At 38.9% G+C, this 22,332-nt stretch overlaps 1 protein-coding gene across 3 annotated transcripts; it reads right to left on the bottom strand.

The window, feature by feature from the left end:
* Positions 1 to 9,007: 9,007 nt before the first annotated feature.
* LOC122066553 (calmodulin-binding protein 60 D-like) lies at positions 9,008 to 17,597 on the bottom strand. 3 transcript variants are annotated; one of them, XM_042630370.1, is made up of 9 exons: positions 17,259 to 17,597; positions 16,919 to 17,089; positions 15,967 to 16,042; positions 14,144 to 14,202; positions 11,761 to 12,254; positions 11,477 to 11,637; positions 11,190 to 11,393; positions 10,554 to 10,791; positions 9,008 to 10,042 (listed from the first exon to the last, which is right to left on the bottom strand). In XM_042630370.1, exons 2-9 carry the CDS (start codon positions 17,038 to 17,040, stop codon positions 9,432 to 9,434), a joined length of 1,965 nt encoding a protein of 654 aa, XP_042486304.1. In that variant the 5' UTR covers positions 17,041 to 17,089; positions 17,259 to 17,597; the 3' UTR covers positions 9,008 to 9,431. The 3 variants fall into 3 exon arrangements, with proteins under 3 accessions (XP_042486304.1, XP_042486303.1, XP_042486305.1); XM_042630369.1 differs by having other exon boundaries at positions 17,311 to 17,597; XM_042630371.1 differs by having other exon boundaries at positions 16,919 to 17,091; positions 17,322 to 17,597.
* Between the last annotated feature and the right edge of the window lie 4,735 nt (positions 17,598 to 22,332).

The raw sequence follows: 22,332 nt of genomic DNA, 5'->3' as shown, positions 1-22,332 counted from the left end.
AATCAATGGCTACCAGGATGAACTCGTGGCCATTGGATGCTTTAGGGTTGACTTTTCCAATGATATCGATGCCCTAAGTGGGGAATGGACAAGGTGAACTAAGCGAATGCAGCTCGGTTGGCAGGATATGTATGATATTAGCAAATATCTGACACTTGTGGCATTTTCTGACAAAGTCCACGCAGTCTACTTCCATTGTGTTCCAATAATATCCCAACCTGAGGATCTTCTTAGATAACATCTTAGCATTCATGTGGGATCCACAAAGACCTTGATGAATTTTTTCCATGATAGTTGTAGCTTGTTCCTCATCTACACACAACAACTGTATTCAGTCATAGGATCTCTTGTATAACAAATCCTCTTAAAGAATAAACTGAGTGGTATATCTCCTCAGAAAATTCTTCTCACTATCAGTTGCTTCAACTGGGTACTTCATTTCCCTGATGAAATCCACTATGTGAGCAAACTAAGACCGACCATCCACAGTGAGAGAGTTTACGGAATTATGATAAATGGGCCTACTTCTTTGTTCTACCAAGAATGGTCGGACTCTAGCCATAGGGTTGCACTCTACCATAGAAACCAAGGTTGCAAGGGCATCAGCAAACCTATTGTTATCCCTCTGAAAGTATTCGAATGAAATCTTTTCAAAGTGTTCAATCACCTCCTCCAGATGTTCTTGATACGGCTTTAGATTCCCATCTCTAGTTCTTCACTTTCCCTGTGTTTGATAGATAACAATGGATGAATCACTATAAACCTTGATCCTTTTTACCCCAATGGTTAACGTAGTTTTGAGCCCCAAAGCACAAGCTTCATATTCAGCAATATTATTGGTACAAGAGAAGTCGAGGCGAAATGATGAAGGCAAATAAAGGTCGTTAAGAGTGACAAGCAATATTCTCACACCACATCCCGTCTGATTGGCCACTCCATTAAAGAATAACTGCCATTCATTAACTGTATCTTCTTCCTTTACCGCTATGATTCCTTCATCGGAAAGGCATCATCCAAGGATCTTACATCTTCTGTGGGGTGAGCAGCCAAATGATCAGCTATGGCCTGGTCCTTGATAGATTTCTGAGTAATATAAGTGATGTCAAACTCTAATAGAAAAAGTAACCAATGGGCCATCCTTCCTGTTAAGGCCATTTTCTCGAAGAGATATTTAATGGGATCCATCTTTGAGATCAAGTGCACCGGATAGGAAACCATGTAGTGTCGCAACCTTTTAGTTGCATAAATTAACGCAGCACAAGTTCTTTCCAAAGATGTGTATTGGGTCTCATATTACAGAAACTTCTTACTGAGGTAATATATGGCATGCTCTACCCCCTTTTCTGTTTCCTTCTGTGTTATTAAAGAGCCCATGGAATATTCTCCCATGGACAGATACAAAAGAAGTGGTTCTCCTTCCACTGACGGTGTCAATACTGGAGGGTTCATAAGGTACTCCTTGATCTTGTCAAAGGCTTGTTGGCATTAATCATTCCATTCCATGGGTTGATCCTTCTTTAGCAGCTTGAAAATTGGTTCACAGATTGTAGTCAGTTGAGCTATGAATCTACTAATATACTAGATGTGAACCAGAAATCCTCGTATTTGCTTTGTAGTCCAAGGCATGGGCATTTTCTGAATTGCCTTGATCTTGGTAGGGTCGACTTCAATGCCTCTTTCACTCACCAAGAAGCCTAACAACTTTCCTGTCATTGCCCTGAATACACACTTCTGAGGGTTCAACTTTAGCTGATACTTCTTGATTCTTTCAAAGAATTACTTTAGTGCGAGAATATGCCCCGGCCGATCTTTTGACTTCACTATCATATCGTCCACATAGACTTCCACATGTTTGTTCATCATGTTATGTAATATAGTCGTGGCTGCTCTTTGATAAGTTGTCCCAGCATTCTTCAATCCAAAAGGCATCACCTTGTAATAATGGGTTCCCCACGGAGTGGTGAAGGCTGTTTTCTCACGGTCCTCTGAGTGCATGCTTATTTGGTTGTATCTCGAGAATCCATCCAAGAATGATAACAAAGCATGCCCTGCCATATTATCCACCAATACATCAATGTGAGGTAATGGAAAATCATCTTTGGGGTTTACTTTGTTAAGATCTCGAAAGTCCACACACATTCATACCTTGCCATCTTTCTTCGATACTAGTACAATATTGGCCAACCATTGGGGGTACTTCACCACTTCCAGGAACCCCGCATTCCATTGTTTCACAACTTCTTCTCTGATCTTCTCACTCCATTCTGGCCGCATTCTTCAAAGCTTCTGTTTTACTAGCTTTGCCCCAGGGTAAGTCGGCAATTGATGCTACACGATGTTGGGGTTGATACCAAGCATATCCTCGTAAGACCAAACAAAGACCTCGGTGAATTCCTTCAGAAGATTAATCATCCGTTCTGCTTCTTTGATATCAAGGGTAGTGCCAATTTTTACCTCTCGAAGGCCTTGGTCGGTTCCTAGATTAATAACCCAAGTATCCTCATGGATAGATTGGGCTTTCTTTGGTTTGCATTGCTTTATTAATTCTTGATATATATTAAGATCATTATCGGAAAAAGGAGGCAAGGGAATCAGAAATCTCATTCATGAAAGGAGTGACAAACTCAACATACAAAGATGCTAGACTCTCCTCAAGAGGGGAGGTTAACACAGAATCATAAACAACAGAATCGACTACAGACTCGATAACTGGCTTGATGCTTTCGCCAAGGGTAATTAGGCTGGTTGACTTAAAAGCATAAGCAAACTTGAAGTTTTCCTCAATGCTTGTCCAGTTCAAAATTGGTTCAGGGGCTTGATGGATGAGGAGATGTGGCAAAGGGCCTTTTTCTCCTTCTGAGAAAGTTGCTGATATTTCTTCAGTGGCACAATAATTCCTCTGGATAGGTGCCTGCTTCTTCATGAATACCATCTGATCAATCTCGTGCTCTCGGAAGCCAAACTTTTTGAGTGGTGAAGATCGATGGAGACTGCTAAATCCCTTTTCTATGAAGTCTATCTTTTCAAGCCTACTGAGGGATGCCATCCTATTGCCTCAATCACATCTTTGACCACCTTCATAAGCCTTCCCATTGCAATTGGTTTAGGCATAGTACATACAAACCATCATCCTTTGTGCTCTCCTCTGTGTTGCATATGTGCTTCTTCCTCCAAAAGGATGAGGCTTGAGCTCATACAACTCTCTAGCTCTTAGCTCTTGTAGGAGGGAGCAAATGAAGCCCTTTACATCAAGGGAAAGTGGTAGACTCCAGGTGAGTTTTATATTCTTTTTCCACTCCCTTTTTAGGAGGACTCGAGGACTTGCAATTCTTTAGATTGGATTAGTGTTGTGGGGTTGCTGGAGGTGAACCCATCTTCAATCATTGTAACTTCCGCTATCCTAGTAATGCAGTTGTCTTGATCACTTTCCTTAACCAGCATTTGCTGTTGTTTCACTTCATGAGTCACCCAATAGAACTCATCTTGGAAGAATACTTCAAGTCCTGGTTGCATCTTGGAGGCAGTTTCATCAAACCATGGCTCCACATTTCCACAAAAAGGGAAGTCCTCTCCTTCTTTCAGAAAGTACCCATTGAGAGTAGGGTAGTAAGTGATAGACTGGTCATCCTCAGCACTTTCTGCCCTTTGATAGTTGGAGGAGTGTACCTGAGACCATTCTTCCCTTTGTTCACTTCCAAACTAGGCTACTTTGGAACTCCTTGATGATATTTCCCTAGCCCCATACCAGGAAAGTACTGCATATTCTTCATCATCTGAATCACTGGCAGACTCCAGATGGCTTCATAGTTAGCTGAGAATTTCTCCTTTGGAGCTTCTTTGGCAATGGTTGTGCAAGTGGTGTCTAATTCAAAACCACTCAGTTACACCTCCTAGTCTTGTTCTTCCCCATTTTCGAAGTTGGCCAAAGTGTTGACCACTTCAGGATCTCCAGCCACTAAGATCACCTTCCCCTCATGAATGAACTTCATTTTTTTATGGAGACTAGAGGACACCACCTTCATAGGATGCAACCAAGGCCTTCCTAAGAGCATGTTAAAAGTTGTCGGTATATCAATGACTTGGAAATCAACATCAAACTTCACCGGGCCAATCTTTACAGCAAGGGTAATGATGCCCAGTATCTTCCTCTTGGTATTATTGTATTCCCTTATGGTTTGGGTGGTTAGCCTCATTTCTTCCAAGTTGATGCCTATACTCTTTACTGATCTCAATGGTAGCACATTCAAAGCAGACCCGTTATCAACAAGAACCTAGGGAACCACTTTGTCAAGGCATTCAACCATATTGTAGAGAGCCCGATTGTGTTGGCTTTCCTTAGGAAGCTCAGAATCCGAGAACATCAAGGACTGCACCACATATTTCGCCCCTACTATATGTGTGAGGTGTGCCAGACTTATCTCAATCAGCACTTGCACATTAGCGAGAGATCTCAAGACTGCTTCATAGTGCGAAGGGAACACCATCAACAATCCCTGAATGGAGTATTTTCCTGGGACTTCCTAAGTTGAGCCAAGACTGGGTTCTCTGGTTCTTTCTTTACGCTACAAGTTCTGGCCTCATTAGCCCTTGGTTGTTCTACTACTAGAGCCTTGCTATTGTAGTCTTTCCCACTTCTAGTTTCCATCACATTGATTGGTTTTTTCACAATAATCTCTGTGGGATAACTATCTTTATCATCACTGTTGGTTAGGGTGATTATCCCCACCATAAAATCATCTTCTTCTTCTTATTCTCCTTCCCTACTTGGGGTGGGAAGTCAAGGACCTCCACAAATATCCAATGCCCTGGCTCGTAGCTTCTTGACTGCATTGGAAAGCTATTGGAATACAGCATCTACCGCCTCTGCGATTGTGTCATCTGGTCTTGTTTCCTCTAGGTCATCCAATTGCTCCTGGTAGTAAATATCACTGACGATTACTTCCCCCAATATTTTATCAATTTCTTAGATGTAAGTAGATTTGTAAAATGATAAAAGACAAGGTTGAAAGGAAAGAAAAATATAAAGTGTGAATGATGACAAAGGTTATACCCTATATTAGGGGTGTTAAAACATTTACTCCAGTAATGATAATGAAATCCCTAAGAGTTCATTGTTATTGGTTGCATATTGTGATAGTCACATATTCAGCAGTTAATATCTTGAGAAAGTATTGACATATAATGGCCAAAAGTTTTTTCACCCTTCTAAAAGTAGAAAAGTGAAGTATGCAAGTCATTGCGATCTAATCAATCTCTTGAGAGTTTCTATTATTCAAAACCTTCGCTTTTGATCAAATAACAAATCGTTTGTTTTGATCAATTTTTGAATGGACCATGTGTTAAGTGGACTACAAAAAAATTTCAGGATAAAATAGTTGTATTGCTGTCAAACTCAAGTAGTTGAGAATCACTGAGAAACGGATGTAAATTCATAATGTTAGTACTTGTGAATATAAGTAATACAAATTACTTGCAAATGTAATAGATAATCCATAATATTCAGGATTTTATATTTAAGTGATGGTGATATGTTTTTGGAACAGTTTCAAACAGTGCTTTATTTTGGATTTCATTATAGTAGTGGAACATATTGCTTTTAGATATTAGCTAAGTCGTTTGCTTGAGAAAAGTTCTTGACTGAACAATATAGTATTCTAAATTTGTGAAACGACTTATTGTCCAGATATATGATAATGAGAAATTTTTACACTTGAATAGGGACTTTAAGTTGCATCAAATGAAAATATTAATAAGTAGCTGATGAGATTAGCTCAAAAGAATAATCTTTCAGATTTCTTTACTAAGGGATTAATATAGGATATTTACATATTGAGAACATATGATACAACTTGATGGCTTTGATGTATAAGTGGGAGTTTGTTAAAATACTTCGATCATCAAATCTATATTTATATAAAAATTATATAAATTAATTTGCATGATTTAATAACAAGCATTGGTAAGTTCTTAGGTTTAAACCTAAAGTTGTTCACAACTAGGGATTGGAATGGACATCTTGTGTAAATGGTCGTCGTATTGTGTATACTTAGGAATAGATTTCAGGACACAACTGCAAGTGTACATACAATGTGTACATTGAATCGAATCATACTAGAATTTTAAGTGTGTGTTACTATCTTTGAGTCGAAACGAAATTCTTGTGAGTAGTGTGCGATCGACCCTTTGACCTAAGGGGTATTTATCAATGAGATCACACATTGCAAGTTTTAGTGCACCAACACTATATATCGGTGTACTGGATTCACATTTTTTGGTCGTATTCCAAAGAGATGCCCACCAAAGAATCCATTACCCTTATAGGAAGAATATCAAGGAGAGAGAGAATGTATGTATTTGACTGGACATAAATCCGATACTGGTGGCATTTTTTTGTAAACTATTTACAATGTTTTTAAAGCTAATATTATTTAGTAATGTTTATTTTCGCAAATAATTTTGATAAATATTTTCTTTGGTCCATTCAGAATTACAAAATCTTTGGAAAGTTTCTATGGATTAGGGATATGGCAGTATACACATCCCTTATAGTCTATAATGTAATATTGTATTATGGAGGGAATGATGTGTAATAATGTACTTAAATTGGGTATTGATTGTTATATCTACTTGGCATCATATGTGCTAAGTCACTCTGTATTTCGAATGCAGTATAGTTAAAATGCATAGCATGCTAGGTGGAATCCCAATGGGATCCTACCCATTTCCTATAAGTTCAACCCATATGTGCAACATTTTTATGATCATTATTCTTTTTCATGTTCTAAGATTTTGGATCCTCATAAGAGATCAGATCTCATATTAGGATGGAGGAGATTGTCAGAAAAAATAATTTATATAATTTATTTTCCTAATAACTTTGATTTTATCTTTTATGATAATATTTGTTTTGATTTAGTTGGTGGCTTGGAATAGGAAACACATTATTACTTAGTTGGAGGTTTCTAAAACCCTAACTAATTGGGGATTCTTGTTGGCCAAAAATACATGAGATTGACTAACCAAAATAAGGAGAGTAACAAAATTGAGAATGGTTCTCACTTCTCTCCCTCCTCAGGAAATCATACCTCTCCTCCCTCTCTCTCCTCTTTGAGTGATTGAGTGTTATTATTAAGGTTTTATGAAAACTTGACAATTGTGGGGGAACCTAGATCCAAAGGAATGCAAAGTTGTACGTGTGAGAATGACTCATTATTCTAAGATCACGTGGAAGCCTTGTGATAGCGAGGTTAACGGTAGTGATTGAAACCCTCGCATTGATTATTTATTGAATGACCAACCCTATCAATAGGACGATCCGAATCGCTTCCACAGATATTGTATAACACCTAAGAAGCCAAGTGACTCTACCAGATCTACACTTGCCAGCCATATCTTATTACAGCTGTGCCTTACCCCCTTGGGGGCCCAACATGATCGAGCTGGGTCTCAAAGTCTAGACCATTCTGATTTCAAGCCACTTCAGCCACGCTGTGGCACTCATTGCCGTAACACTTGCATAAGAACAGAGCTGCCATAACTTATTCTTGGGAGAAGATGAAAAGTGTAACATTGTTGGGCATTTTGAATGGTATTCCACCGCTTGAGCATCTGGACCATGCACTCTGACCTTTTAAAAATGTTTAGTCTCTAAATCAAAGCAACCGGGTTTTTTTTTTAATTCCAAGCTTATAAGTCCATAAACCGTAACTTATCTTCTCATCCTTAAGAATTATAAATAACTGTAATTACAATAATCCTCAGCATGCCGCCTCAACTCGATCCATTGTTGTCCATAAGCATAATATTGATAATAGAGAAGCCATGGTTTAATTATTCATTAAATGCACATGGATACTAACCACCATTGAATTATTAAAGATCCAGAAGATATCTCTAATCATATCTGATAATACTTGGAAATCATGTGCTTGCCGTTTTGGGATGATGGGCAGAAATAAAATATCTTCCACTAGTGCAATGCATTCCTGAACTGTTCCGCTCACCTGCAATAAAACAAGTTGAGGAGTTTGTTCTTCACCAAAAGAAGACCTTATCCCCCTCATGAAAATGATCTTCACAGACTTAACAGTTTGTAAATTGGAGGACCCAAAAAAAAAATATACAATCCAAGCGCACAACGCTTACAAGAGACGGATACAGATAAAAATTCAACTTATGTAATTATTAATTTCAACTTTTACTATACATACAAAATACATAAAATACATGCAAAATGAATAACAATACTACACCTTTACGTATATAGATTGAGTAAATTAGTTTTCTTAAGTCTATTGATTCAAAGAGAATTATTTTCTGAAAGATGAGGAACAAATACAATATGCAAATTGGCTAAACCATGCACAAGCTAGATAACTATCCATCCAACAATATCCATTCAAGTGCCGCCTTCTGTTCAAAAGCATCATTTGTAGTGGTCCAAAATTGGAACATCAAATGCTGCAAAGAACGGATAAATAGCTCAAACAAAATTCCTCAATGATAGAAGGCATAAAAACCACAGCCTGTTCTGGACCATCTCCCATACCACTTCATAGCCAGCCATCAACAATAATGTGATACATGGTGACACTGAATCGCATCTCAGACATCTGGAACTTCAGCTCAAAATGAGGGTATCAACAATGGCAAGTAGTCAAAAAAATTGTACCTTCCCTCACTGTCTCCTGTACTATATGCATTGTTGAGTTCATCCTAGAAGCACATTGTGAAGGCCCACAACAGGTCGTCCCCTTGACTTCATTCACAATAATTATGATGTGACGAGTGACAAAAACCAAGATTACAACAATGAAGCCCGTTCTATCCAAGAAAAAAAATAACGAAAATCATCACATGCGCATTGACAGCTTGGATCTCACTTCCAACATGATATAAGAAAGCAATGACACATAAAATACAAGACAAAACAGTAAATTAACTCTCTCCTATTTAGCCGAAGCTCAACAGAAACAATTAGGAGCCAAAAAAAAAGAGTCCACAGACCTTAATATAAAAAGGATTACATTGGCATACCAAAATCAATCATAGATAAGTGTTACGGGTCACAGAAGGAACACCCCAGCACTAAAACCATCTCTGCTCCCCCTTTCCCCAGAACTCCCCCAGAACTTACTAATGGAGATTCACACAACCCAGACAGAGCAGAGAGAAATCATACAATGAGTTACAGTGTTAATAAGGATGTTAACAGAAACAAAATTACTGTACAGGCAAACACTGTACAAGCAGAGATTCCAGGTCACAGAAAAGCATCCCAAGTCTCAGAATCCAAGGAATAGATGAGAACCCAAAATTCCTATTATTGCATCGAATAAGATTTTGATGGGAGTCTCGGACCATAGACCCAGACAAGGGATTGCTTGACAACAAAGTCCCATAGCTTACCCTCAACATGATTTCACCACACGCTAATCATCCAACTCAACAAGCTGTGCTCGCCTCTCAGCTGCTTTCTTCCTGATAAAAATACCCCACCTCAGGGCTGCCTTGAGCTTGAGCCATCCTACAACAGCTTTGCCAGATGAGCGGGACCGGTCCTCATCATAACCATAGTTCAGCGATGGGGATGGCATGAAAGACGGAAAAGAAGAAGGGTACCCATCCTCGGTCACAATGGGGCCGTGGCCTGCCATGCTGAACACTCGAAGCAGATGCTGCATGTCGTCATTCTCAAGCATCTCATGACTTCTCATGCGGATTTCATCCTCAGAAAAAAATTCATCAACTCTACTATCGCGGTTATGGGACCAGTCATCGTAAGAAGAAAGATTAGTCGTTTGGTCAGATGGACCAACATTCTCTAAAGCAGATGCAGATGCAGATGCAGATGAATGTGGTGGCCCCAGAGCCAGTCCGACAATGTTATCATTTCCCGTTACTTGGGCCTGGTTTGGATCTCCAATCATCTGGTTCTGTGGGGCAAAGGAAGTACCATAAAACTGGATATGGGTATTGGAGTTTACTTGCTGGGGGGGCTGTGTAGGGTATTGAGAAGCCAGATTATCATTATAACCTGAAACTGAAAAAAGCAAATTCTGATTAAAAAGAATTCTAAGCTAAAACATACCATAAAATAATCAGTGCACAAACATGTGCATGCACACATGCATGCATGTGTTGAGAGAGAGACCCATCCAACCACCCTCCCCCTCCACAAAATCTGATTCAAAATCACAGATTATACCATAGTTCAAGAAATGGCCGAGATTAACACAAAATGCATTATCCATTTTGGACACTGCACTGGATTCAGATCCTCTCCAGCCGGGGGTGGAGATGGACCAGCCAGTCACAAAACAGGAGAGAGTTTTCACTGTCTCTCTCCTGTTTTGTTTCTGGCTGGTACCTCTCCAGCCAGCCCCCCCCCCCTCCCGGGCTGCAGTCAGGGGGAAGGCTGCATACATCATTACCCTCTCCAAACCCCGCAGTGGTGGGAGCCTTGTGCACTGCGTACGCACACTCGAACTACCATAACCAGCAAGCTTCTGAATGCCTAAATTCACTACTTTCTACAACCCGAAAAATCTTACCCCCAACGGTAATGCCCATATCCATTGAAGGCTGCTCTGAAGGAGAAGGAACATGTGGACGTGGAAGAGTTGATGGCTGATCAAATGAGTTACCATAATCTGCTGAACCCATCGAAAATTCACTTCGAGCAGAACTCAACCTTTTGTTCTGCTTAAAGCTTAACAGTGCCTTGCCATCATACTCGACAACATGTATCCAATTGTCATATGCCTTCTTCACCAAGGTATCCACAAAGACCTGCAAAATAAATTATTCCACCTCTTTCAAGTTTATATGTTGATTATTATTCCGAAAAAAACTTCCAGTCATATAGCAACGTTGCTATGTTTAACGTTTTAAAGATGAATAAAAAAGAATATAACAAGTTATGAGTTAGCAATCAACTTCAACCCTTCTGATCAGCTACTTATCTGATTATAGACATTTACATTTTCTTTTGTCCCTTTTATCTGTTTAAGAGGAAGGAATTTTTCTACCCCTCCCCCACCCCAAAGGAGGTGTGGGGAGGACATTTTCTCTGGAATGTCAAACAGATTATCTACTTGTCAGTGAAGGCTTTGGCGCTAGAAATTGCAGTCTGCATAAACAGATACTTTCACAAAACATCATAAAGGGTGTCATGGTACGGTACTGACCTTCTGACTGTCAGAAAGAGAATCTGCAGAGCAATACTGTCCACCAGCTATAAGTCCACTTAGCTCATATATATGGTTAAAAACAATACCAACATTCCTAGTATCATCAGTATAATAGACATAATGATTCCCACTTAGAACACAAGTCTTTGCGTGTTCCACAAGAACCTCCCACATCTTATTTGACATGCCACTCCCAAGAATCTACAAACCACCATATAAGAATCAGATGACGCCCATGCAATACATAAAGTTTCTCATTTCACAACCAAATTCTGTATCCTTACATTCCGCAATTTCTGTTGGTCTCTGACAACAAGCCGAAGAAAGTCCTCAACTGTGAATATTGCAGCCTTAGTCAACCTCTTGTGGAATGATCCGTCCTTGCCAATCTTCTCCAACCTCCACACCTCATCATTTAATGCAGGTGGATAGTGCTTTTTGTATACTGCAAAGACCCAAAATAAATAGGTGGCATGATCAGTCAACCAGTAAAATAGACTGATTTTTAAACCAGTGCAACCCATATAAAAATTAAGTAAATTGATGATTCCATAAGACATTAACGTACATTCCCCTCTGTGATCCTTAACAGTAAATGCATCTGTTTTTGCCTCACGAATACAAATTCCCTCACAGTAGCCTGAGGCGACTTTTACACCTAGCCTGAACTTTCTGCTCCTTATCCAGCTAGAGTTGTCTGTAAATGTGAGATCACCAAGGGTTCCTACACCTTCCTTCAGTGTCACTTGCAAATCCCCAGTTAGGAGTGGTCTCTTTCCTTCACGTTCTTTCACCACATGGCTTTCAAAGTCTTCCTCTGTCCAATCATCATCATTTTCATTGTTGAAATCACCTTCAAGCACAACAACATCTAGTTTTGCCAAGGACTCGGGCCCTGATGTTACCACAACGCCTGTGTTTGCATCAATCAAAACAATATGGATCGCAGCACCATGCTCCCCTTCAACTTTTCCTCCTGTAAAGAGGGGGAGGGACAACCCAGACCTGAAGTGGAGCTGCAAGTTTCTTCCATCAGGCCCTTCTATTCGTTTTGGAGAAGACCTGCACATCATTAAATTTTAATGAGATAGACCAAAACATCACTATATATTGCATTAAGAAAAGAATTAATGGGAACCACAATGGCTAAAACAAATGGGAATCATAAATGTAAAAGTTGTGGGGGTGTGGCCCCTGCACCCAGACACATGGGCGGGCAAAATGACTGTCTCGCCCTCATGAAATGGAAAATGACCCTCTGTTGATGCTTCCTCGTGCGCTATCCATCACAACCCCCACCTTCTATGCAAAGATCATGAAAGACAGCCCCGTAGTTCTCAACAGATGCATGTGAATAAAGCAAGCATTAACTCATTTATTGTTTCGTACATGTATCAATTGCTTTTTTCTGCACCATGCAGAATTCGAATTCTGTCAAAGAGAGGACAACATGCCCACTGTACATACCTTCAACAGTTCAACAACTAGTTCTCATCTGAGATATCCTACATATAGGGTTTTCAAAGACCAATAGTGTATCAATAATCAAAAGTTGTAATCAAAGTAATGATTCTTGCTTGCAATTCAAGAAATGAGTCAACAGGGGAATGATAAAAATAGGCTCCCTTCAATTTACAGTGGTGTAGCCTGTTTGAAAGACTTGGAGTTGAGCTAGTCAGCACTAATCACAAAGATGAAAAGAAGCTCGTCCTTTTGGGAAATTGTTTTAAATGAGACTAGAAAATATATAGGATCATCATCCAAACTCCAAACTATAATTTTCTGCCTTATTTAACGGTGAGTAGTAGTCCATGGACCATGTAATTTTTTACCATGGGTTCAACCATTCCCTGCAATAAATACGAAAACAATTTATTATGACAAATATAATTATAATTTGATTATAAGTTTCCATAGATACCCAAGATGGAGGAACCACTCCTTTTTCACATTCACGATTATCTTAGTCAATACAATTTATAGTATTTCATTTCCAGCATATACAAGACAACTGTCAATCTGATCTTTACTTCCCCTCCTACAGTCAATCTGATCTTTACATACCTCCTCTGGTATGCACAGAAACATGCGACCATATGTGTAACAGAGAACAGTGACATGCATTTAAACACATGTTGGTCATATGGATGGATAGAACCTAAATTTGTCGGGTACAGCACTAAAATTATAGTAATCAAGCCATATAGACTCAACATAAATCCTCAAAGCTCCTGTAATCCTTCTGATCGAAGCTCAGGTGATATCTGTCCATCTATCAATAGAACCCTCATTCTTCCTCCTCTGCATAACAACAGAAAATCCGAGGGGTGAAGGGGAGGTGTTTCCACATGAAGGAAATCTTTGCACTGTTTATGCCACGCTTTGAAGGATCAGCCCAAAATAATAGCATCACACAATCAGAATTAGCATCGCCCATGAACTACCCAATCTTTGCGGGTCCCACTAGGGCATCTAACACAACATCATGAGTTTTGATGCAAAGAAAACCATCTTCTGGACAAAACATACCATCTTCGATGAGAAAAATACCACCTTCACGTTCATACTTGCTTACTGTATCAGCCAGTCCATCATGGACCAACTCAGCATTGTCAAGTTAACAATCCACAACCTGACACGGAGCTTAAATCCCTGGGTGCTACGCAATCATACTTACACAAAAAACGTACAATAAATGAGAGCTTGAAATAGGATCCTACATTCCGATAAGTACTTTATATTTTTTTCTTCGGAATTTGATTATAGCATGAGAAACACAGAATTTTCCTTTTGCTTATTATTTTTACCCTTTTCTTTTGGGGGGGTGGAAAGGAGGGAGTTGGAGACGGTATCGATTCATAAAATGTGCCAAATACATAATAAGGAAAATTAATCACTGGAATCCAGCACTAAATATATTCTCTAGATGGGTAATCAGGGGGAGCTCTCACCTCCCATTGAGCCTAGCAGGACCTAATTTTGCCAATGCACGCTCCACTTCTTCACTGACCTGCTTAGCACAAAATGCAGTACAAATTATTAAGGAACCAAACAAGAACAAGTACAAATTAGAGCATGAAGAGGAAAATCAACAAGAAATATTATGTATTCTGACCTATTAGACCTAATTCAACATACAATTTTACTATTTCCTATGGAATTCATAAATATAGCATACATGAGGAGCTATCACAACCTGTATCAAATAAATGGTACATATTCTTTTCAGTTTTAATGAAATGACTACAACAAAGTGACTTTTATCGTACCCACCCACCCCAAAAATATAAAAGACTTAACAACCAGTGACCAAGTTAAGACACCTCTTAGATTACAAAATAAAAGAAGGCTTAATCAGATAATTCTATCCATTTTAATATAGTAATTTTTTATGGTTTTGTAATCTTGTATTCCTGGTTGTTCATAGATCTGATTGACTGACTAGTTAAGAACACCAAATATGCTGACCTAGTGTATCAAATCATCTAAATAAGGCCACTAATTATAAAAATTGTGTATTAGAACATTCAACTCTCCAGAAGTTCTAAATATTCTGACTTATAAACACTAAATAAGTTTCAGCATCAAACGAGTGAACAAGAGAAATTACACGCATTTCATTTATGTATGACTAAGAAGTTGGACTATAAGCTTCAGCATAGTATTTTCCAAAGGCTATAGATTAAGAAGCCAAACTAAGGATAACAGTTCAAGGTTCACTAGATGTAAAACAAGTTCAGCTAACAAAAAGAACAACAACAACAACAAAGTCTTCTCCCAACTAAATGAGGTCGGCTACATGGAGGTTCCAAGCAAGGGCGAACGCAATGATCCATGCAAAAAGTGGCTGATTATGACTGATTATAACAAGGTGCCGGCTGTCAACCTGACGCACCGATATAGATCAGCCAAAGGCATATCATGGCTGATTATAATGAGGTATACCAGCTGTCTACCTGCCATACCAATATAGATCAGCCAAGCCAAAGAGTATACTACGTGCATTACGTCTGCTATCAAGACAATCCATCCCCCTACGTACTATTACGAAAGGAGGAACGGGTAAACGAATTTTTGACACCCCCGCTAAGCACAAAAGTAACAATCCGAACACAACAACCCCACATTAAAAACTAAGTAAGCAACGCAACTCCGAATTTTTTATTCACAAGAACTGTGAGGACCCAAAACCTCCTACTCATTTTTCTTCTAACCAGGAAAACAAAAATCCTACATTTTCAAAATTTTTAAACATATACAATGAGATAAATTCAAAAAACAGAATGAATAGAAATCTCTACATCTACCATTAACGTGTGACCAATTGAAGAAACCTTATTGTTTATCATCTGATAAGCTATTTCTTTGTCCGTCAGGTCAGTTGTAGAATCAACTATGCAACGAATATAATAGGGGTTAAAGCAAAGAAAAATAAAATTTGGTAAGTAATGATCTGAATGATATCCAAAAGACTAAGGATATTGATGAGTCATTGTAAATCATAAAGCTCCATACACCAATATGGCTCATGTAAGTATGAACACAATGACGCATTCTATTGGAGTTGTGAGGTATTTAAAGTACTATACAGATAAATCCATCAAAATGAAAAAACACCTAATCAGATAACATAAACACAATGTCTACTACACTCAGAATTTCTGGCCAAGCATATCCAGAGCAAACCTGAAAAAAGACATCCAAAATTCTAAATACAGAGAGAGAGAGAGAGAGAGAGAGAGAGAGAGAGAGTGTATGAAGTGGTTTATCTTACAACTCTACGAAGAATAGGCTCCAATGATGAGCAAAGTTTCTGCAGACTATCCACCTTGAGGGCCTCAACAATTACACTGCATGCAAATTTTCTTTCTTTCAGTGATCAGGTTCTTGTATCCAAATTAATAATGCAGATAAAACCAATTTGTGATATTTCTATCTCTCTTTAAAAATTAATAATATACAATAACAGAAGAAAAGCTGCTTAAGATAGAACTCCGCCACAGGAGTAACCTAACAAGGTTCACATGTCAAAGTTTAGCCATCAAACGGAAGGTCAACCAACATTAGCTGAAAAAGCAGGAATCAACCAACAGAAGCTGAAAGACATGGAATGAATTACAGTTAAAGAGGGATCCCTTTCTTCCCTACCTATCTCATGGAGCTGTTAATTTTTTTGTTAACAATCCAGATTCTAAACAAAATGCACCACTTCTTATCATAAGAAAACTAGGAGCTCATTGAAAATTTAAAATTTAAGCCTAACTGATAGAGGTCTCACACCATGCAACAGGGTATCCTATAAATGAAAAAGAAAGTTATATGCACAATCAACAGGTGCCCGCGAGATAGATATTCAAGAAAAACACCTAACAAGGTAAACTCCTTAAGTGCTAAGTTCAAAAATTCTGTTCTCAAAATTCTTACACCAATTACATTCTGGTGATCTACCAAACTTACAATATCCCTTATCCAGAAACAATTTCCTTCTCTTGCCGTGCCATCAAATAAGTGTTAACACATATTCTTAAACAAGTTAATACGCCAATATCTGAATCCCCCACTTGTCTAAAAGCAACTACTAACAGTTGACCTTCAAATTAAAACTGGAGTAGCTGTAGTTGCGAACTCTCGCCAAATTGCATTTAAAAGACAATTAACGTAATCAAAACGCAAAATCACACTTCCCAAAGGAAATAAAAGATTATACATACAAAACGAACAATTACCTAGCAAGTGCAGGCCGTTTCTTCTCAGGCTGTCGCTCTTCTGTATCATCCGGATCCAGCCCTCGTTTCTCCCTATTCATAGTGTTTGATCTCTCCAAATACCTCGTATGGGGCCTCTGCATTTAATCGTATTTCAACAGCGACAGCGCAACAAACCCTAAATCCAGAGATCTGAAACGCAAATCACCCAAATCAAAACCACTGTACTTCTCACAAATTCACCCCACAAATCTACAGACCAGTCCTCAACTCCCTACTCCCGGTCTGTAATCACTTAACAGTTTCAGCACCAACTTAAAAGAAAAAAAAATCAGTAGATTCAAAGTAGAGAAAAAATGACCGGATAAGATCCCAAACTCCCAATGGAACGAAAAGGGAGAGAGAGATGAAACCTTGAGAAGCTTTTATGAATTGAGACCTAATAGAGTCAGAAAATTTCCAGGAAAGAGAGAATTCGATTACGCAAGCGAGAATTATATGTTTGTGTTTCTTTTAACACAATCTCTCAGTGAACTTTGAAACTTTGAACTTTGACGGCTGAAGCAGTGAGCAAAGACTAGAGATGAGAATATCTTCTTTAGTTTGTCTTTGGTCGTCGCTTGATAAAACGATCGTGAGATATTGGCCGTCCGATTTTTCATATTGACGAAAATAGGTTTGTCTTTCATTGTTATCATGACCATATGCCCTTCTCCCTGCTCTGAAATAGGGAAATTGCAGACATCTCTTGGGAGTGGGTATTATGTAATTTATTGAATTTACAGAAAGCTCCCTATCCACGGAAAAGAGTCAGAAGCCCGCAATCACTTACGAGGAAGGAACGATCATATGTGTATTTAAAGACGCGTAGAACGGTACGGTAGGGTAGAAGCCGTCCATTTGTCTCCTTTGCGTTGGGGTTGGGGTGGGACCCATCAAATGGATTATTTAGAAAAATCGGAAAAAAGGTTTCTGTGGGGAAGGTGGGCCCCATGCCCAAACACCTAAAGTGAAATGACCGGCATGTCCCCATAATGAAAAATGATATTCACGTAAATGCTTTCTCATGCCCTCCCGTTCACCCTCATGCACTTGTGGGAACCACATTCCCCCACGCGAAACACTTTCCCATAAAAATTATAAGTTTACTAAAGATTAGGTCTGGGTTTATCAAATTAACTGGTTTGAGCAAGCTACGTATACAGCTTTTCACGCTTACATTTTTTTAACCAATATTTCTCACTATAAAAATAAAAAATAAACCCTACATGATCTCACAATGCGTGTCGTTATGTCTAGACACATGGTTGAGTAATGCGCACTCTATGCCCAAACATAAGGCCGTATGAAGAAGACAACCATCCCATCATGGTTGATGCATCCACGTACTCTTTCAATGACCCGCATGCTGGCACAATAGCCACGCAAGCAATAACTATCCCTCCCCAAAACTAATTATATTATCGTATCATATTGTATACTATATATAAACTATATACTATACTTACTATTATTATTTTAATATTAATATTAATATTACTATTATATAAGTGCATAAACTCATATTTGCAGCAAATCTTTCACTTGACTACTTTATCCTCTGTATTTAATTATCCTTTTATTACCTAAATTGTTGATACCCTTTTTATTTATTTACTCTTCATCCTCTCATGTTTCTATTACACGCATGTCCTAATCTGGTCCAATATTAACTTTTAAATAATAGATGATGCATCATAGAATGTCAGCACTAGTGATCGATGGATAGTAACAATATATTTCTTAAAAGGACAGAATGACCCCACATACTACTGTAGATGTTGTCGGTCAATCTAAAAGGGATTCAAACCTCCTAAACCTTGGTGATAAGTGATTAAATACCCCCTTCACTTAAACTTACTTGCATGATAGACACTCTCTTATATGACCACACACAAACCCCTAGGGAACCATATAGGTTGCGTTTGGTTGCAAGGGAAATGGGAAGTGAAGGGAAGTGAAGCGATTTGTTTTTCCCTTTTGAGTCATTTGGTTGCAACATAAGTGAAGTGAAATTAATTTACCATAGTTGTTTGGTTGGATGTAAAATTGATATAAAATTTTGTTAAAACTAATAATCCAACCAAACTCCTTAAGGCTGGGGAGGTGGGGAGAATACTTTTCAATCCAAAACCCACCCAACTCCTCAAAATTTATATTGGTTATGTGAATCTGGTCATTCAAGGTATGTACCAAATCAAACCAAATGTCGTCAGATACTATGTTCTATCACTAACCAAAATAAACCATTTCATTATATATATCAAATGAATGCAGCATAAATAAATATTTAAAATAATATAAAAGATGATCACAAAGAAAACAGTAATAGATCACAAGTGATGACTGAAAGGCCCATTCCAAAAGTCTTTTGGTCAAAACAAATCCAATAGGTCAGTAATGCTCCATTTGGCTCAAACCCAAAGTTTTTTGGTTATAACAAACCCAATTGAGTCACTTGAGAGAGAGAGAGAGAGAGAGAGAGAGATCGTTGAGAGTCATGAGCGGGGTGAGAGTCGCGAGAGTGGGAGAGAGATCATGAGAGTAGGGTTTTTTTTTCTTCCTATTTTGGTGGGGAAATAAAAAGGAAAATTTTAATGGTTAAGTGAAATTTTTTTCACATGTAAAATATATTTCCCTTGCAATCAAACATCTAAATTTATTTTTTCTGGAAAAAAAATTCCCCTTTACATAAAAAATTTGCATTCCCCTTACAACCAAACAAAGTCATAAGGTGTAGGCAAAAAGGACTAGAAACCAACCAAGTACAATAGCAGAAACTGTCCACCGGTAGATCCCATCGATTGGACAATGACCAACCGATGGGTCTTGGTATGTTGAATTGCATTATTTCTCCGCAGGGCCCTACCCTTGTAATGACCTACTCTACCCTTATCCCCACACCACATGGGACCTACCAATTTTAGTTACATACCTTATGAGCCTAAGGTGGTGGGTCCCTATGGCTCAGCATTCAAATTAAATCAATTTGGGTAAGGCTCACTGCGCAGGCAAACCGGCCCTAGTGAGCCTTGACTATAAATAGAAAAGATGAGTCTTAGGGCTCATTATATCAGCTGAAAAAGTGGGAGGAGGAAAAGAAGGAAAAGAGGGAGGAAGGAAGAGAAGACTTTAGCCACTCCCCCCTTGTTGTCGGTGCTTCCAAAGGTAAAGGAACACCTCCCCAACCCCTTTTCCTCTCTCCATTTTGGGATCGGGTAGGTAGAAATTGGGTTAGAGGGGTACGTCTCGACCCCGATGATTTTGATCGGCCGGTATAATGTATATTACAATTTCCTGTGCTTTTTCCGAGCTTAAAATGAGTTTCCCAATCTCTAGGAGCATCTTGCTAATAATGGGTTTAGGGTTTCGATCAAAGAATCAACATAAATCCCAATTGGTCCAATGAAAATATGATCATTCAGACTTAAACGAACGGTGGAAAACCCTCTACAAACTCCCACAGAACAAAACTCGGCAATCAAACCCGAGATGGTTCAACCCTGAAGTGTACAACACTTTTTGGGCTGCCACCGAGAGGTGCATTACCAACCGGTGCCTATCAATCGATGGAGTCTGAGGTTCTAATCAGTATTTGTCCATGTCACCGTATGAAGCCTCCAGTTGGACAGAAATCCACCAGTGAGTTGAAATCCTTATTCAGCTTCTATCCACCAGTAAGACCCACCGATGGACCTTACTTAGCTGCCCTTTGGGCAACTTTTGGGGATTTTGAGGTGCCTTCAGGGTAGCCTCATAAACATGTTTTGACGCCTGTTTACCCTTGTTACTAGGACAGAGACAATCACCTTCGGTAAGGCTTAGCGTGGTACTTTTAGGCATACTTCTAGGAACTTTCTCACCGGTCAACAAACAAGGAACTTTGTGGTATGGCTTTATTTTGAAGTGTTCTAATTTTAGAACTATTGTATGCCATTGCAAACATATTTTTAAATGTCTGATATCATGTGTGCTATATTTGAATTATATCAATTGCTTATATTTTTTTAACGGGATATACTAATTATATTTATGCTAGAGCTAGGCTTTGATATGGAATGTAGTGTGGCCATAGTGACTCTGGTACTGCATTGCCATACTAATTGTATTTTTATGAAAGACATGTATACTATTATGGTTAGGCGTAACTACCCTATGCTACAACCCCTTGCCAATAGGGGTGAGATATTGGATAACCCACCGTGGTAGGTTTGATGAGATTTTCTAGAATGCCACTTTAGTGGTACAATGTGGTTGTTGTCGGAGGTAGAAACTAACTAGATGTGGTTGACGGTAATTCCAATGTTGTGGCTGCTAGGATGGGGTTATCAAGGGCTTATTGGGTGACCGTTGGATCATTCCAGGACCGATAATTTCCTAACCGCAACTAGGGTTTGTATCGTTGGGTAATCGATGTATAATTTCTAGGACTAGGGATATTGCCTAATATGTTGCTGTAGCATTATCCTGACTTTGTTGTATATTAGGTGGTTAATAATAAAATGAATTACATTATCTCGCATCATGGCTTATATGTGGTTGCTTGCATGAACCTCATCTTTCACTAAGCTTAGTGAAGCTCAAACCATGTGCATGTTTCTTTTTAAATGATGATGTTGGCACTATTGTACCGATGAGTAGAGAAAACCTCTTTATCCATAGCTAAGTACAATGGGGACTAGGGATGAAACAGGGTCGGGTTTCTTAAAACCCTAACCCAACCCTAGGTCCTCAAAATTCAACCCAAACCCAACCCAACCCTGCTGGGTTCATATTCAAGCCCAACCCTACCAGGTTGGGTAGGGTTGGGCCGAGCTAGGCTAGGGAAGGTTGACCCTAGCTTCTACAATGGTTGGATTAACCTTGATTGACATGTTTTTGCCATTCATATCCTATACAATAAAAATATATATATAGAAAAATAAAATGCCAATAGGAGACCGAAATTCTAATATAAAAATTCAGGGCAAAATTTCAGGCTGGGTTGGGTTGGGTTGGGTTGGGTTGAGGCCTCAACCCGAGCCCGACACAACCCTGACCCAGGGTTGGGGTTTTACAACCCAAACCCACCCTCAGGGTCAGAAAATTTGGCCCAAGCCTTGTTGGGTTTCAGGGTGGGCCAAAGCAGGTTCGGGTTGTCAGGGCCAAACTTTCACCCCTAGTGGGGACTGATGGATGTCAGAGCCCGAAAAGCATAGGGACTGTGCCTATGACAGTTGTGCTTATAGTGCACCGTGATGGAGAATGTGCTGCTATCATCATTTCTTTTTATACTTTTGGATGTTACAATTTGTAGATATTATACCATATGTCTTGACACTTAAACTTGAGATAATTTTTTATTCTTGTAATATAACTAACACTTAGATTCTCCCTAGTTCTTATAAGTATGTGTC

This window comes from Macadamia integrifolia, unplaced genomic scaffold, assembly GCF_013358625.1.
Source record: "Macadamia integrifolia cultivar HAES 741 unplaced genomic scaffold, SCU_Mint_v3 scaffold2459, whole genome shotgun sequence".
Classification (NCBI taxonomy): domain Eukaryota; kingdom Viridiplantae; phylum Streptophyta; class Magnoliopsida; order Proteales; family Proteaceae; genus Macadamia; species Macadamia integrifolia.
Note: the sequence above shows the minus strand (reverse complement) of the source record. Positions and strands in the feature narration are given on the sequence as shown.